Source organism: Rhineura floridana, chromosome 9 (genome assembly GCF_030035675.1).
Source record: "Rhineura floridana isolate rRhiFlo1 chromosome 9, rRhiFlo1.hap2, whole genome shotgun sequence".
Classification (NCBI taxonomy): Eukaryota; Metazoa; Chordata; class Lepidosauria; order Squamata; family Rhineuridae; genus Rhineura; species Rhineura floridana.
In genome coordinates this window covers 13,044,911-13,061,383 of record NC_084488.1, presented here as the reverse complement: position 1 = coordinate 13,061,383, position 16,473 = coordinate 13,044,911, and the positions used below count along the sequence as shown (strand labels likewise).

The window sequence follows — 16,473 nt, the reverse complement described above, 5'->3', positions numbered from 1 at the left end:
ATCACAGCAGTTGGCTCTCTATAAAACTCATCTATCTAGCTCTGTGTGTATATTTAATAGCATATCGTGCTTTCAAATAGTACTGAAACCTGTAATTTCTAGGGACAGTGTCAAATCTTTGAAAACTCTACGTAAAAAAACTACTACTAAGGAAAATCCTCTGCTTTTATGAAGGCTGGAACTACTTAATGTGCACAACTATGTGATGAACGACAGTAAGATATTTGGAGGGGCAAGGAGTTCCTTACAAGCAAACATTTCAGTTTTGAAGGAAAACCTTTATTCATGTTAAGGCATTTGAAAAACCACTTGATTACAAATTACCACAATCACTACAGATTTTTTTTTAAAAAATGTATTTTCCATCACAAAATGCATGGGGAAACAAGAGTTCAAAGTCCATTTCTCATGTTGGGAAGAGCATGACAGTGGAAAGAGCCCACTTAGGCAGATGAGCCCAGATATTCATTATCATTTATATACCACTTAAGATATATCTGTAAATACCACCCACAGGTGTCATCTGAAAGCCATACCGTGAAAGTGGCAGGGAAAAAGTGGCAGGAGGGGGTGGGGTACGAGGCAGTAAAACCTCAACACTGACTGAAGTTTGAAAAGCACACACGTTTGCAGGATTATTTAGTGGCAATCCGTTTGTTTTGTTCCAGTGCTGCATGTATTCAGGCAACTCAGCTGGAGCACAAGAAACAGGACTGGGAAAGACGTGAAAAAGAAAGAAATAGGCAGGAAAACCTCCATAACCACTGCAGTCTTCCATAAACTAGGCTGGTACACTACAGCCAGACAATCAGCAGTCAGGGCCATACTTCTGTTTCTTCTCTCTGATGTGTAAGACACTAGTTGTGTTTGGACATTAACGCTGGAAATAAATTAAGACAGGGAAATTGGCTTGTGCATGCATCTTGAGCACTCCCAGCATTGATCTTCCCTTCCTACAGCGGGGAAACAAACCACTCACCAGCTGATTTAGTGATGTCAGTAGCAGTGCTTGTGGTTTGTTTCTCCTAAACAGACCATAATAGGGAATGCTAAACTAACCACTCTATGGTTTGTTTCCCTGCTCCAGGAAGGTAAGAGCAAACCCAGCACACAGCTCCTGGGCAAGCTAATTTCTCTAAATATGGTTTATGGCCAGTGCTATGTCTGAATGTGGTCAGCAAAACAAGACTTTGTCTCAGGTGCTGATACTTCGTTCATGTTCTTCTGTTTCATGTGCTAATTCACCAGAAGCAACACAGATACTTTCTTCAGGGTTGCCTGTTGACTGTTGGAGCTTCTCCTCCCTAGTGGCAGCATGCTGTGCTGTTTCTTCCTCTTCTTCCTCCTCAGCTTCTCCATCATCTTCCACATCCATTTCAAACACTCGGATGTGCCGGAGGTTTGAACTTAGCTAGGGAAATATTTTAAAGAAATACTCCTTTATTAATATATTAGCTGCCTTCCTGGACTAATCCCACCAAAGGCAGTGACTAAAATACAAGCATTTAAAAAGCAGTACAGTTTAATAAAACTTCAAAATCCCTACAGACCTCTCGAGTGTTAAGATAAGCAAAGGGGGCTCTCTTGGTAGTTCTGCCATCCTCAGAAGCTCAAGGTGGTGGTGGCCCAGGAGAGGTCATTCTTTATGGCAGCCCCTAAGTTGTAGAACTCCCTCGCCAGAGCTGCATCTGGCACTTTCATTATACAGTTTTCATCAAATGCTGAAGACACATCTCTTACCCTGGCTTTTGACACTTGAGATGTGTATTTTTAGGACCCACCATATTTTTGTGATTTGTTTTAAACTATTTTTAATGTTGGATTTCAAGCTGTTGCGATCCATCCTGGCACCTTAGGGTGAAAGGTGGTTAATAAAAACTTTTTTTTTCATCAAGCAGTACAAGAAACCAATAATACATCATTTTTATTTCCCACAGCACCAGTTCCACTGCAGCAGAATGCTGTTCCTGTACCAATAGAGGGGATCTCTGAATTATTTTACCAATTAAGTTAATCCCTCCTAATTACAGATGAATGAGTCTAATACGTCATTCATGAGCACAGAAGAGCAATGCCCACAGTCCAATACATATGTAGTTGGGAACAAGTCTCACTGAAATCAGCGGGGCTTACAGCTGGGTGAACACACAGAGAATCAGCTTGTAAATGGGTCATGTGCAAAATCTGTCAATGTGATACTCACCACACAAGAAACTTTTCGGATGCCATTTACAGCAACATACTGAGCTTTCATATTCTCCAGCACTCTCCACTGACCCTCTATGGTGACAGCACGTGCAGGAATGTTATCACATTGCATATCTAACCTAGTTAAGACCCAGAAGGAAAAATACTAAGTCTAAAATTCATTTTTAACTCCTAATGAAATTTGAAACTGCACCCCATCCAAGTAACAAGCATATTTAAGGTATCAGGTTACCATTTTGTGTATAAGATAGATTTAATCACTGCTCTCTTGTCATTGCTTTTCCTCCTTTGTCATTTTTGCTAAGACCCTGATTTCACTGTTTACATTCAAAAGAATTGAAAATAATATGCAAATACAATGATAAAATAAGTGGATAAGAAATAGTTCCGCTTTTCAAATGGCACACCCTCACAGAACAGCAGTTAAGATTTATATAGCACTTAGAATGTTCAAAATGAAATCTAAAAAAAATTAAATGAACATCAGTTATCCTTTACAATGACCCAGTAAGCTAGACCAATAAATATTTTACATTCTCATGAATACTCGGCTAATTATCACACATAATACTGCCAAGTCTCTCGATATTGCTAGTGGTGAGCATGGTGGGCACATTCATACATACAGGCTAACCATTACCAGCTTTTTCTTCAGTACATCCTCAGCACTAAGTCTCAGGTTTCACAAAATAGTAAGGCCACATTCACACCAGAGTGGTTTAAACAATCAATCCCTCTTCCCGGGGAACTCTGGGATTTGTAGCGCTGTGAGGGGAATAGGGGTCTCCTAAAAACTCTCAGCACCCTTATCAAACTACAGTTCCCAGGATTTTTTGGGGGGAAGTCATGACTGTTTTAAGTGGTATGATAATGCTTTAAACGTATGCTCTGAATGTGGCCACAGTAAGTTATGTACAGCTACAAGAACGATGTAGAAAGTTGGTGAAAAAAGCTACTTGCAAGGGTGTTTAGGAAAGTAAGAACCGTGTTTGGCGTAACAGGAACAACATTTTGCCATTACTTTACCAATAGAAATATAGTCATTTTAGTTCACCAGTTTCCAATAGCCTTAATGTTTGACTACAAAAAAAAAGTCACAGTAAAAGCTGGAAAATCTACAATTTCAGTCAGTTAATACCTTTGATCAGAATTCCATCTGAACTCTTGTTCCTGGTTCTCCTCAGTATATATGGATGATAAAGGTAGCTGCGCCAAAATTCTCCCCTTCCCCTCTTGTTCTAAATTCTCTGCAAGAATTACTGTTATTGTTTCATCATCATAGAAATGGGCATCAAGATAACTGTAGACACTATAGGAAGACAAAGAAAAACCTTTTTAATAGTGGTTAAGCAAGTTTCACAAAAAATAGAAGTATACTGTATGGAAAGATCTTTTACTGCAAAATTCTCTTACTATTTTATTAGATCTTTTGCTACAGTATCATGATCCTGGCTTTAATAACGCATCTGAACCAGAGAGTGTATTTTGTTTTGTTCTCAGATTCTGTAGCCAAGTCATCGTCTTGGCTTGCTTATTTTGGTCTGAGTGAAACAGACAACAATCCCTGGTTCAGATGTAATGCTAATTCCTCCCAATACTATTATTTCTTTTTACATTTATATCCCACCTTTCCTCCAAGGAGCTCAAGCTGGCATACATGGTTCTCTCCTTCCCATTTGATCCTCACAGCAACTCTGTGAGGTACGTTAGGCTGAGAGGCAGTGACTGGCCCCAGATCACCCAGCAAGCTTCATGGCTACGGATTTGAACCCTAGTCTCCAAGGTCATAGTCCAACACTCTAACCCAGCCTATCCCAACCAGTGTGCCTCCAGATGTTGTTGGACCACAACTCCCATCAGCCTCAGCCAGCATTGCCAATGGTCAGGAAAGATGGGAATTGTGGTCCAACAACATCTGGAGGCACACTGGTTGGGAAAGGCTGCTCTAACCATTACACCACACTGGATCTCCGGCAAGAGGGAGCAAAGTGGATGCAGTTGGCTTGTTTAGAGTAAGCCATGATTTATAGCTTAACAGACATGCAAACAAAATTTCCAAGCAGCCAGAACATTTACAATTCCCAAAAATCAGCCAGACACACTCATTTCTAAAATCGAGGGGCTAGATACACCTAATCAAAAAAGTTAAAATTTGGTGAAGCAGGTTAGTACTACATGGCCAGCTTTTGGAAGTCAGTCATTTTTAGATACACTAACCTTGTAACTGAACTTTCATTCATGCAGTTATTCAAAAAATTCCCAAAATCAACAGCAAGTAGTCCATTATTTGCAGACCTAAGGGTGGAAAACAGTGACCATGTAAATTGATCTTTGGTATTTTACACAGACATTATAGGATATGTGAAAATTCATGGTAAGCATTAGAAAAGACTGTACAGCTTAGCTTTGTTTTCACTCCTGGCTTTTTACTCAGTTACATGTGGAGAACAGATTTATTTATTTTTAGCTTGACTAAGTGTGATTACTCATTTCTATAACCACAAGGACCAAAGCTTATGGCATGGGTTGAACAACTCAGTTCTGAAGAGCTACCTAGGTGTAAAAATGGCAGGTGTGTATTTTAGAATACACCGTTTGTATAAAAAGGTGTAGGGTTGGGGAGTGATTTAAAATGCACCATAAAAGAGACCCTTTCTCCAATCTCCACCAATCTCTCCCCAGCTATTTTTCTCCCAAGTAATCCTACAAGGAGAAAAACAATTGGGAAGAAGCAGTTTTCAGGATACACATACAAGCAGGGGAAGGATTCAGCACATATCCCCAAAGGCAAGATCTAGCCAAAGTTAATTACTGTTGTTTATTTCAGTAGGCTTGAGTGAAGCACATGGTTAACTCTCCCACTGAAAGCAACAAACAGATTATTTGGTAGTTAAGCCCTGTTGAGCACTGTGGGACCTCCTCCCGAGTAAACATGCACAGGATAAGGATGTAGCAGCATGGAACTTTGGATGGATTCTGCTTCAAGTTTCTAGCCCTCAAAGCTCTGACGATAGGGTTGATAAAGCACAGGGAATGCTTAGGAATACTCATGGGAGTGAAGGGCTAAGCAGGAGTTCCAGTGGTCAGAGCTCCTTGTCTCTCCAAGTGGTAAGCAATGGGATTTGGCAAATAAATATGCACAATTTGCATTATTTCATAAAAATGAGCTTTTCTTCATGAAGAATTAGCATTTTTATTTAGTGCAGAGTTTACTTTCCTCACAGTTACTATGCTTCAGAAAGCTTTTAATGAAAAACGTAAGATCCAATTGGTTAACAAAAAGGGTGATTTTGCTAAAACAGAACAAATATGAACTGTAGTATCACTGATCTCAAAAGCAGACCAATTTTTTAAAAGTAAAATACAGAAACCATCAGGATACATATTTTTTCAGTTCAAACTACAAATCAAAATAGTTGGGAGTATAAGCTGGAAGCATAATTACAGACTAATAATGTTGCAAGAGAAGTAAATGAGGAATGAGACTGCAAAAAATTAATATTGAACACTTATTTCCAAAATATGCATGTTCCAAGTGCTACGTGGAAATAATGTGGATCATCTCTGTATGCACTCTCAGCTCTGAAACAGGAAATCAGATACAGGCAACTAAGGATGTGGTAGGTAGCAAATGTGAAACTTCAATATGCTTTTCCCACCGTTTTCGGCACTCCCTCCCTTTTGCTTCCCTGGTTTGCAGCTCCCTTTTTTTACGTTTCCTTCTTTCCAACATCACACAAATTTAGACAAACATTTACAGCTTTGGCCTATAAAAATTATTCCATGGAACTATCATCAAGGATTGTGCTATGCAATGACAGTGCATCTGGGTATAAAAATATATACATATAAGGAAATAAAAAGCCCAAAATACACATTTTAATGCCCCCATACCTTGAAGTGTCCGTATGCCTCCTCAGTATATATATTTTAGAAACTGAGTTTTCTAACATTGTGAACAAAACATAATGCAAACTGGATGATTTATCGTTCCACCTGTAATGATAACGTGAATATTCATAAGTAAAAAGCACAACACTTGGTGAATGCAATGTATCAAAACATAGTTACATACTCACAAAAAGGGCAACTTGAATAGTTGAGATGCTGAATCCTCACTAAAGGGGAAAAGAAAACAAGAAAGAAAACAGGAAGAATACACAAATCGTATGTTGTAATACCAGACTCATTTTCAATGTATGCCCCTATACAGCCAATATGGCAATACCTGTGAAGAAGAGGGAGGTACTGGTCAGCTTAAGAGAACGTTGAGTTTTGTAGTAATACAAAAAAATCTTCAGAAAAAGATTGAACAGAGCAATAAACAAACCCCAAACAGCCCAATGCAGATTGCATATGCTCAATGGGCACAGAATGCTGAATGACTGATAGGAAGAGGGGAAGAAAGAACAGGGACAGAGAATGGAGTACCCTGGAAAAAGACTTGGCCGACTGGCTGGAAAACTGAACAGGAGCAGTCCATCACTACAGCATTTTGTTACAGGTCCCACTTGGAAATATCTATTCCTTATTCTAAAAGTCCTACCTGTTCGATGCTTTGTATAAAGGCATACAAAATGCTTCATGCACAGACTTTCCAACCACATCCTAGAGAGAAGGATGAAAAATGTTCAAGTGGCAGAGGGAATTATTCACAGCAGCGCACACACCAACAGCACATCTGGGAGGAATGTGAATGCAAGAGCAAATGCAATCAACGGGGCTGGTGTATGTTTTCACTCTTGCAGGGTTTTTATGAAGAACATAAAACAGCCTGCTGGTTCAGGCCAGTAGCCCATCTAGTCCTGTATCCTGTTCTCAGAGTGTTCAACGCCTATGGGATTCCCACAAGTAGGACCTAAGCACAACAGCACTCTCCCCCTGCTGCAGGTTCCAACAACCGGTATTCAGAATCATGCTACCTCTGACCAGGAAGGAAGAGCATAGTCTTTGTGGCTAGTAGCCATTGACAGCCTTATCCTCCATGAATGTATCTAATCCTCTTTTAAAGCCATCCAAGTTTGTGGCCATCTCTCCTTCTGTGAGAGCAAATTCCATAGTTCCATTATGCGCTGTGTGTCTGTCCTGAATCCTCCAATATTCAGCTTCATTGGATGTCCACGAGTTCTAGTGTTATGACCGAGGGGAAAAAAGTTCTCTATCCCCTTTTGCCACGCCATAGATAATTTGTAAGCTTCCATCTTCTTGCCTGGTACTTGCTTTTTTTCTAAACTAAAAAGCCCCAAATGCTGCAACCTTTCCTCATAAAGTAATCTCTCCGTCCCCTTGATCATTTTGTTTACCCTTTTCTGAACCTTTTCCAGCTCTACAATAGCCTTTTTGAGGCAAGGCAACCAGGAACGTGCACAGTATTCCAAATGCAGCTGCACCATAGATTTGTATTCTAGCATTCAAAACTAAGAACATAGAGAATGAAAAGATTAATAACTGCCCACAGGCTGACAATCTAGAAGAAATTTTTAAGAAGGAATTTTTTTAAGTTTATGTGGTGCTATAGATTCTAATGAGTTTTTCTATAGTCTTGAAAAAAACTCTTTTCCTTCCCATGCATGAATTTATTATTTATTTATTTATTTATTTATTTTCATTTCTAGACCGCCCATAGCTAATAGCTTTCTGGGCGGTGTACAAAACGAGATTAAAATACAATATAGAATAAAATCAGTAACAAAGGAACACATTAAACTAAAAAACATAAACATAAAGCATTAAACATTAAAATGCCTGGGAGTATAGCCAGGTCTTAACCTGGCGCCTAAAAGAAAGAACCGTAGGCGCCAGGCGTATTTCCTCCGGTAAGCTGTTCCATAATTCGGGGACCACCACAGAAAAGGCCCTAGATCTAGTAACAGTCCTCCGGGCATCCTGGTGAGTTGGTACCCGGAGGAGGGCCTTAGATACAGAACGAAGTGGACGGGTAGGTTCATAGCGGGAGAGGCGTTCCACAAGGTATTGCGGTCCCACACCGTGTAAGGCTTTATAGGTCAACACCAGCACCTTGAATCTAGCTCGGAAACAAATAGGTAGCCAGTGCAAGCGAGCCAGGACAGGTGTTATATGCGCAGACCGATTGGTCCTCGTCAACAGCCTGGCTGCCACATTTTGCACTAGCTGAAGTTTCCGAACAGTCTTCAAGGGCAGCCCTACGTACAGCGTGTTACAGTAATCCAGTCTAGAAGTTACCAGAGCGTGAACAACCGAGGCGAGATCATCACTGTCCAGATAGGGGCGTAGTTGGGCTACTAAGCGCAGGTGGTAAAATGCATTCCGTGCCACCGAGGCCACTTGAGCCTCGAGCGACAAGGAAGGGTCAAAAAGGACCCCCAAACTACGAACCTGTTCCTTCAAGGGGAGTGTAACCCCATCTAGAACAGGATAAGCATCCACCATCTGAGCAGGGAAAGAGCTCACCAACAGTGTCTCAGTCTTGTCTGGATTGAGTTTCAGTTTATTAGCTCTCATCCAGTCCATTATCGCGGTCAGGCAACGGTTCAGCACATCAACAGTCTCACCTGTGGAAGGTGAAAAGGAGAAGTAGAGCTGCGTGTCATCAGCGTACTGATGGCAACGCACTCCAAAACGCCTGATGACCGCACCCAGAGGCTGCATGTAGATGTTGAAAAGCATGGGGGACAAAACTGACCCCTGAGGGACTCCACAATGGAGAGTCCAGGGTGTCGAGCAATGTTCCCCAAGCACTACCTTCTGGCGACGATCCGCTAAGTAGGAGCAGAGCCACTGCCAAGCAGTGCCCCCAACTCCCAACTCCGCGAGCCTCCCCAGAAGGATACCATGGTCGATGGTATCAAACGCCGCTGAGAGATCAAGGAGAATCAACAGAGTCACACTCCCCCTGTCCCTCTCCCGACAAAGGTCATCATACAGGGCGACCAAGGCTGTTTCAGTGCCAAAACCGGACCTAAAACTGGATTGAAACGGATCCAGATAATCGGTTTCATCCAAGAGCGCCTGGAGCTGGCCGGCAACCACCCGCTCCAGAACCTTGCCCAAAAAAGGGACATTCGCCACCGGTCTGTAGTTGTTCAAAACATCTGGGTCCAGATGAAAGGATGAAAACCTTAAGCCCAGATCTAGGCATTCCTGGGGATATAAAGACAAAGCTGCATTCACCTGAAAGTTGTCAACAGTTCTGTGTGTGCATCTCAAAACCCATTTACGGAGATGTGCCTGACATGCAGTAAAATAGAGAAGCCCCTGCTTGCGTGAAGCTCCAGGTGCTCAGTGGGAATTGGTGAGAGTGTGTTCATCATTGTCTCCATAATTCTGCTAGAACAGAAGACAAGCAAAAACTGGAACTAGACATAGCAAATGTAGAGTGCATGCAAAGGCATAGCGCTCGTGTAATTAGCCTCCCACTCAAGCAGAGGAACTTATTATTGGTCTATAATTCTGTGCCAGAATTCTGTCATGTAAAATACAGAACATTCCACGAATGCTACAGCTTGTCTTTATCAAAGAAAGGGAGTAAATCTGAGAGTCCTAAATTTGAACCAGGGCTTGGAAAGACCGCCATCTGCAACTTTGGGGGTTTTTTGGCCAATGGCTGGATTCTTTGTAACTTGCTTTCAAAGTAAACAGATGAGAACTATATTGTTTCCTAAAACTTAAATCTGACCAATGACTGAATACTTACAGCTGGCTTTTGCAGACACTGATCGATAATTCCCTCCATTCGCCTTTTTACAAAATGCAATGACTTCTGAGGGTAGTATGGAAACAGCAAAGGGCTTTCTAAAAATAAGAAACCAAATTAATTATGCTTCTGAAGAAAAGCGTGCATTCTTAAATTGTCCCCTTTTCAGATCAATAGATACATTGTAAGTAAAGACAGATATAACAGTGAACATGAATTCTGCTCCCGATTCATTCCTGTAAAAGCAAACATTCAGCCTGTAGATCAAAGCCTGACTGTATCTTGTATGTTGTACACCGCCCAGGGAGCCATTGGCTATGGGCGGTTTATAAATGAAATGAAATAAATTAAATAAATAAATAAATATCTTTCTGTATGGCCCTCTCTCTCTCGTTTTAGGTTATAAGCTTAGAGAAGGAGGGAAAAAACACGAAAAAACATATTTCTGATGCCATTTTTATTCAACTCCCACAGGGCTAAAGTGACAGCTACTCATATGAAACAAGAGAGAAATTCAGGATAGCTATCATATTGCCATATCTGACAAGCAGTGTGTCATGCCCACCTCCAAACAAAATGGAGAGACAAACGATAAGAATTCATGCTCCAACTCAGGCCTTGTTTCATGTGAAAAACATGCTTTCAAAAATCATTCATTTTTTAAAAATTGCTTTGCTGATTCAAGTAAGACCATCATTACTACCTGCTGCTTATTGTAGGTTGTATGTGTGTGGCTATGACAAAGTGGCTTACAACACCTCTGTGATTTAGGAAACTGTTAAATATTGTGAACTGGAGGTGGGGCCAAGGCTTTTACAACTATCCTGCAATGTAGTACAACTATTATACTGATCAAAAGTACATTTGGCAAAAAGAAAAAAAATCTTTAGCAACTGCTTGGAGAGGCGAGACGCACACAGCAGATGCTCAATCAGTATTGGATCTGAAAGGGTGGAAACTTTGACTGACACAAGGTTTGGCCAGTCAGTGCTGGGCAAATCTGGCTCCAGCTAAGAAACCAGTAGTTCAGGGTGCCAAATTCTATGAAGGTTGATGACCAACTGAAGTATGCCCAGAGGAGGATGGCGAGGGATCAGGACAGAACTCTATTGGGATTATACCCACATGGTTTTTAGGGCATTTTCCTTCTAAATATATTTTGTACTACCTGCAAGCTTGCTGATGGTGCCATTTAGGCTACATTAGGAAGGATCCACACTAGGAGGATAGCTCAGAGGCCGAACACTTGAGACATTCTGGTGCTGAATGACCCAAGTTTGTCATGGAGTTGAATACATGTATGATGGTGTATTCAACAAGTTGTTTTTACCAGATTAAAAGCTTGCATACTTTTCAGCTGCAACATGGAAAGCTGCTTAGAATTTCATGGCCTACATGGCAACAATGGGACTCTCAGATAGTCAGCAGCCCAATGCACAGAGCAGGGCATACTCTTGACTTAGCCTTTGCTCCTAGTGGGGAGAAGGGTGGTCTGGCTATGGGGAGTGGTCTCAACCCCATTGTCATGGCTAGATCACTTCCTAGAAAAGCTTGGCAACAGATCCACCCTGCTGGGATGGGGGGACCGGATCAGATGATCTACCTCCAGACACTAATAGAACCCAATAAGATTAATTAATGCTGTGGGGGATTTTCCAGCAGATTGAACCAGTGATCCTGTTGAAGGCCCTGGTCTCACTGTGGGATGGTGAGATGAAGAGGGCTATTGACACAGTCACTTCTGAGGATCTTCTCCAATGCTACAGGGTCCACTCTTTGACTTGGTTCATTGAGGAGTTGCGAACAATGAAGCAGGCTGCAAGACTACGAAAGTGCAGGTGGTGCAAAACTCACTTCCAAAGCTGATTGAACACTTGTTAAGTTCTGCCTACCAGGTGGCAGTGAAAAACTACTTTACCACCTGTGCTATGTCCTCAATGCGCCATCCAACAGAGTTGTTTCGAGTGGTCTAGAGGCTGGCCATACCAGAAGTGGTGGGTGGCCCCTCTGGAGCACTCAGCAGCTTCTGTGAGCAGTTTGCATGGCACTTCAAGGATAAAGTTAATTAACTCCACAACACCTTGGATGTTCAGGCAAATCCAGCTGATGACACAGTTCAGGTAAATCCAGCCGAGGTGTTCAAAGGCATGCCTTCCCATTTTATGGGATTAAAAGGGCAGGACCTTTTAAATGATGCAACCAGCTTCTTGCTCTCTTGACCCTTGTCCATCCTGGCATGTGAAAGCCAGTCGGGTGGTGGTAAGTTATTGACTGGATGGGTCAAAGGTGGAGTGGTGCCTATGCGATGGGCAGTAGTGCATCAGTGCATCTATTCCTGAAGAAGCCCACCTTGGACCCTGTGGTTTATAACAACTAGCAGCTGGTCGCAAAGGTGGTAGAAAGAGTGGTGGTGGAGCAGTGGAAGGAGTTCCTGAGAGTTCCTGAGAGTAAGAATAATTTAAATCCATTTCAGTTTGGGTTGAGGTGCAGTTTTGGTACTGAGTCAGTCTTGGTCTCCCAGATCCAGGACCCTATTGAGAGCTAGACAAGAAGAGTGTGCCTTTGTTCCTGCTTCTTGATGGCTTTTGATACTACTGACCACGGCATCCTCCTGGACCACCTCTGTGGAAAGGGCACTGTTTTACAGTGTTTTCATTCCTACCTGCACAGCCGCATACATAAAATAAGAAATTGTGCCTCAGCCCCACAGCCCTTGTCCTATGGCAGCCTTTCCCAACTAGTGGGCCACCAGATGTTGTTGGACCACAATTCCCATCTTTCCTGACCATTGGCAATGCTGGCTGAGGCTGATGGGAGTTGTGGTCCAACAACATCTGGTGGCCCACTAGTTGGGAAAGGCTGTCCTATGGTGCTCTGCAACTCCAATGCTGTTCAGTATATATGTCAAGCCCATGGGAGCAGTCATTAGGTGTTTTGGGGAAAGTGTCATCCATACACTGATGACGCAACTCTATTTCTCCTTAAAATCTGAGTCAGGAGAGGCAGAGTTTGATCTGGACCCTTGTCTGCGCTCAGTAGTGTACTGGAGGAGGGCCAATAAACTGAGTTTGAACCTTGGGGACACAGAGGCACTATGGGTACATTTTCCCGCATCTGGGAGATTGGCCAGTTGCTTGTTCTAGACAGGGTTGCATTCTCTCTGAAAGAACAGGTTTGTAGTTTGGGGGTGCTTTTGGATCCATCTCTGTCATCTGAGGCTCAGGTAGCTCAATGGCGATGAGCACCTTTTTCCAGCTACATCTGGCACACCAACTACAGCTGTTGGTGGGGACAGACAGCACCTAACTCCTATCTCTATTAGCAGTCTCCCATGGCTCTGATGCATTGCTCATATCCACCAGGAGCCATGCATTCAGTATTGTGGGCCAAATTCATTGTAACTCCCTCCTGGCTGAGTTCAGAAAGAACTCCTGTTGGTTGTACTTGACAAAGACTTTGCTATCCCAGCTAGCATTCTAAGGAAATTTTCTGTTTTGTTTAACTTTACTTGATTTTATCCACTATATGCTTTTTTTGGTAATTTTATGTACACACTTAGAAACTTCAGTGATTAAGCAGTATATAAATACCGCCCTGGGCTCCTTCTGGGAGTTTAATAAATAAATAAAATAGTGGAAATAAATAAAAATACAGTAAAAACCTTTAAAATCCTCACATTGGCTGCATTTCTTTCCTTCATTAAGCACTTCAATACTCATGCAATAAGAAATTAAATGCTGTGAAAAAAGGCTGTCAAAAATTGAATTCTCAAAGAAACTTGTTTTGGTAGGGGATATTTTTTAAGACTGTGTCTGTACTAAGCACTGACTGTTGGTCCATGTTAGATGCATCCAATAAGTAGAAATGGAATTCACATTCAACTATCACAATCCCATGCAAATAACATTACAGTTATTGATGCAAAAGTGACCCAGTTTTCCAAGACTGAATAAAATGTTTAAATTGTATGACTGGGCAAACAGATATTTAGACTGGAATCCAATAAATGTCTCCTCAGAAGTAAGTTCCTTTGGGTTCAATGGGACCTACTCCCAGGAAGTGTGCACCGGATTGCAGCCTTAGTTTGGTAGCCCCCATCACCTATCCCCCCTTTAAAAAAGAAAAGAAAAGCTTACTCTCTGGAACAGGATCATCTGCCAGTCTCCTCTGATTGTAAGCCATATACAAGTATGCTGTAACACTGGCAGCCCTATTATCTTTAGAACATCTGGTATTAAGAATATGCGGTACCTTTAAGATGGCTGCTATTTTGTAGAAAGTTAAACCACTGGTTTCCCTCTGTGTTAGGTGGGGACACAAGATCATCATCTTCATCTTTCAAATACTGGAAGAAAATGATTTAAACAAATATTGAACAAGACAAACAAGTTTTTATCCAATACAACGTTGGGAAAATATGTCAGTAGTCTTTTGCTATTCCACTCCCACCAACCCTGGCCTCCAATTTTGAATGGGTAACTAAAAAAGTTCAGTGACCTTTTCCCTAAGTCTTTGGAAAGTGTTTTATTATCCAGTCTCCAATCAGGTCATCAGTTTACTCAAAATGCCATGTTATCTAAGTAGACTGGAACAGTTTATCAGAGATGGTTATAAACCTTTGCTCTATGAAACCATTAGCTACGGCTAGCGTCTTGTGATTGGGAACTTAATTAAATTGAGGTTTTTTTCTCTTCTTCATGAAGAATCTAGTGTAAACTGAAGTGCAAATATTTAATTTTGTATTCATACGACATTAACTTTGCCATGGTAAAAGCTAAACAACACACTGTAAGGGTACTGTATTCTCAAAATAACTTTTAAGTTTGCCAAGAGATTTACCGTGTATTTCTATACATGCCTACTCAGAAGTATGTCTCATTGAGTGCAATGCAACAGTTAAGTGAATATAGGACTACAGCCTTAGAAACCAAAGCTATGTTCACACATGTTTAACTGTGGTTTAATATGAACGAGCAGTGTGCTGGTGCATACTGGACAGAAGTCCCCACTCCACACCAGGAACAACAAACCAGAAGCCTTGGTTTGTGGTATCAGTTCATTTGCCCCAAACAAACCATGAGTGGCAAGCTAAGAACAAACCCTGGCTACTGCTTATGGCTTGTCTCAAGAAAAACAAACCAAGAGCCTGGGTTCAGATGACACATCAAGCCAAGGCTTCTGGTTTGTTGCTTCCAGCATGGCCAGGAATGAGAAGAAGCAAAGAAGGAACTTTTCTGCAGTGCGCATCAACATGCTGCTCATTCACATTAAGCCACTGAACATTAACTATGGTTTAATGTGACATGCAAGCCAGGCCTAAGTATGCAATCCTTTTATTAGCTATGCAATTATAGCACTGCACCCAAAGAAATCTAGTGCCCAAACTAGACATTGAGTGGAAGACCTGGATCCGAGAACCCTAGTCAAACAACTGCAAAGCAGTAGGAAGAAAATATTAATTTCTAGAGAAGTAGCAAGCAGGGGCTTAGTTGTTCTGTCACATACCATTTTCCTCAGCAATCTCCTCCCTGAATTGTGGTGCCCAGATATGCATTTGCCATGTTGATGGAAAAAGTAAGAGGTGCAAGGGGAAGTGATATGTGGGGAAAGGATTAACTACTCCCCCTCCTCTCCTACTTGCTATTTCTCCCTGCAAATTTCACTTTCCTCCCAATGCTTTTTTGCAGCTGTTCAGGGGCAACTGGAGTTCCCAAATCTGTATCTGCTGAAGAACAATTAGCTGACCCCTAGGAATTTCTTTGAGATATAAAGTGCACTCCCGTTGTAGCCTCTTGAGAATCTTGGGGTTCTCTTCAATTTTAAGACAGCAATTCTAAGCACACTTGCAAGGAATCCGCAAATTCCTCTAAGTCAATGAGATTTATTTTTGAGAAGTCTAACTAGGACACAAAAAGTGATCTGTTGCAATGTGATGTATCAGCTGAGAATACTAATTGGGTAGATTCAGATCTACTCTCAAGTTCTTGGCATACCCGCATCTCTCTTGTTAATAAGCATGAATATTAACCCCCTGTCTTCTACATGAGGGTGGCTGGTGACAGCGCTTCTGTGATGTAAGGTAGGGGGTCAGGAGTGGAAACCCCCAGAGAGTTGTGGCCAATCTAGAGAAAAGAGAGGAATTAGGGGCAGTTTTGTCCAGTTTCAAAGGAGTTGTTACCAGGTCCATTGTAAATGGCCCTATAGGACAAATAGTTGCCAAACAGGGACTCAAAGAGCACTGTCTCCACTGCCAACTCCCCACATATTTGTATATCTGATGCATACTATGCTCTGCCCTGTAGATGCCCTGCACCTCCTTGCATGTGAATTATGCGTGTTTTCTGCAGTGTCTGTAAATGAGCAAAAACAGCATTGGATGAAGGAGCATTCAGAGGTCTATCAATCTAGGAATATTCCACCACATTTCAGTCAAACTGGAGGAACTAGCACCCCAGCTATCAACAGGGCAGTCAACTACATCCTTTGGGCCACCATTTTATTTTTAGAAAATTAGAGCCTATTTTTCCATATCAGAGCAAAGTTCAACTTAAGCCAAATACCATGCTTTCCAAGTAGCCAGTAAGATCCCT

The 16,473-nt window shown here is 41.8% G+C and overlaps 1 protein-coding gene across 2 annotated transcripts in view; it reads right to left on the bottom strand.

Annotated features, from left to right (window-relative positions):
• Positions 1-257: 257 nt before the first annotated feature.
• ANAPC4 (anaphase promoting complex subunit 4) overlaps positions 258-16,473 on the bottom strand; it is a 41,653-nt gene continuing 25,437 nt past the window's right edge. For both annotated transcript variants that reach the window (XM_061584034.1, XM_061584032.1), the window contains 9 exons: positions 14,135-14,228; positions 9,884-9,981; positions 6,755-6,816; positions 6,288-6,326; positions 6,103-6,204; positions 4,426-4,503; positions 3,347-3,517; positions 2,204-2,327; positions 258-1,411 (listed from right to left, as the gene is read on the bottom strand). In XM_061584034.1, the coding sequence (XP_061440018.1) occupies positions 1,196-1,411; positions 2,204-2,327; positions 3,347-3,517; positions 4,426-4,503; positions 6,103-6,204; positions 6,288-6,326; positions 6,755-6,816; positions 9,884-9,981; positions 14,135-14,228 (984 nt within the window). In that variant the 3' untranslated portion in view covers positions 258-1,195. The remainder of the gene's footprint in view (positions 1,412-2,203; positions 2,328-3,346; positions 3,518-4,425; positions 4,504-6,102; positions 6,205-6,287; positions 6,327-6,754; positions 6,817-9,883; positions 9,982-14,134; positions 14,229-16,473) is intronic.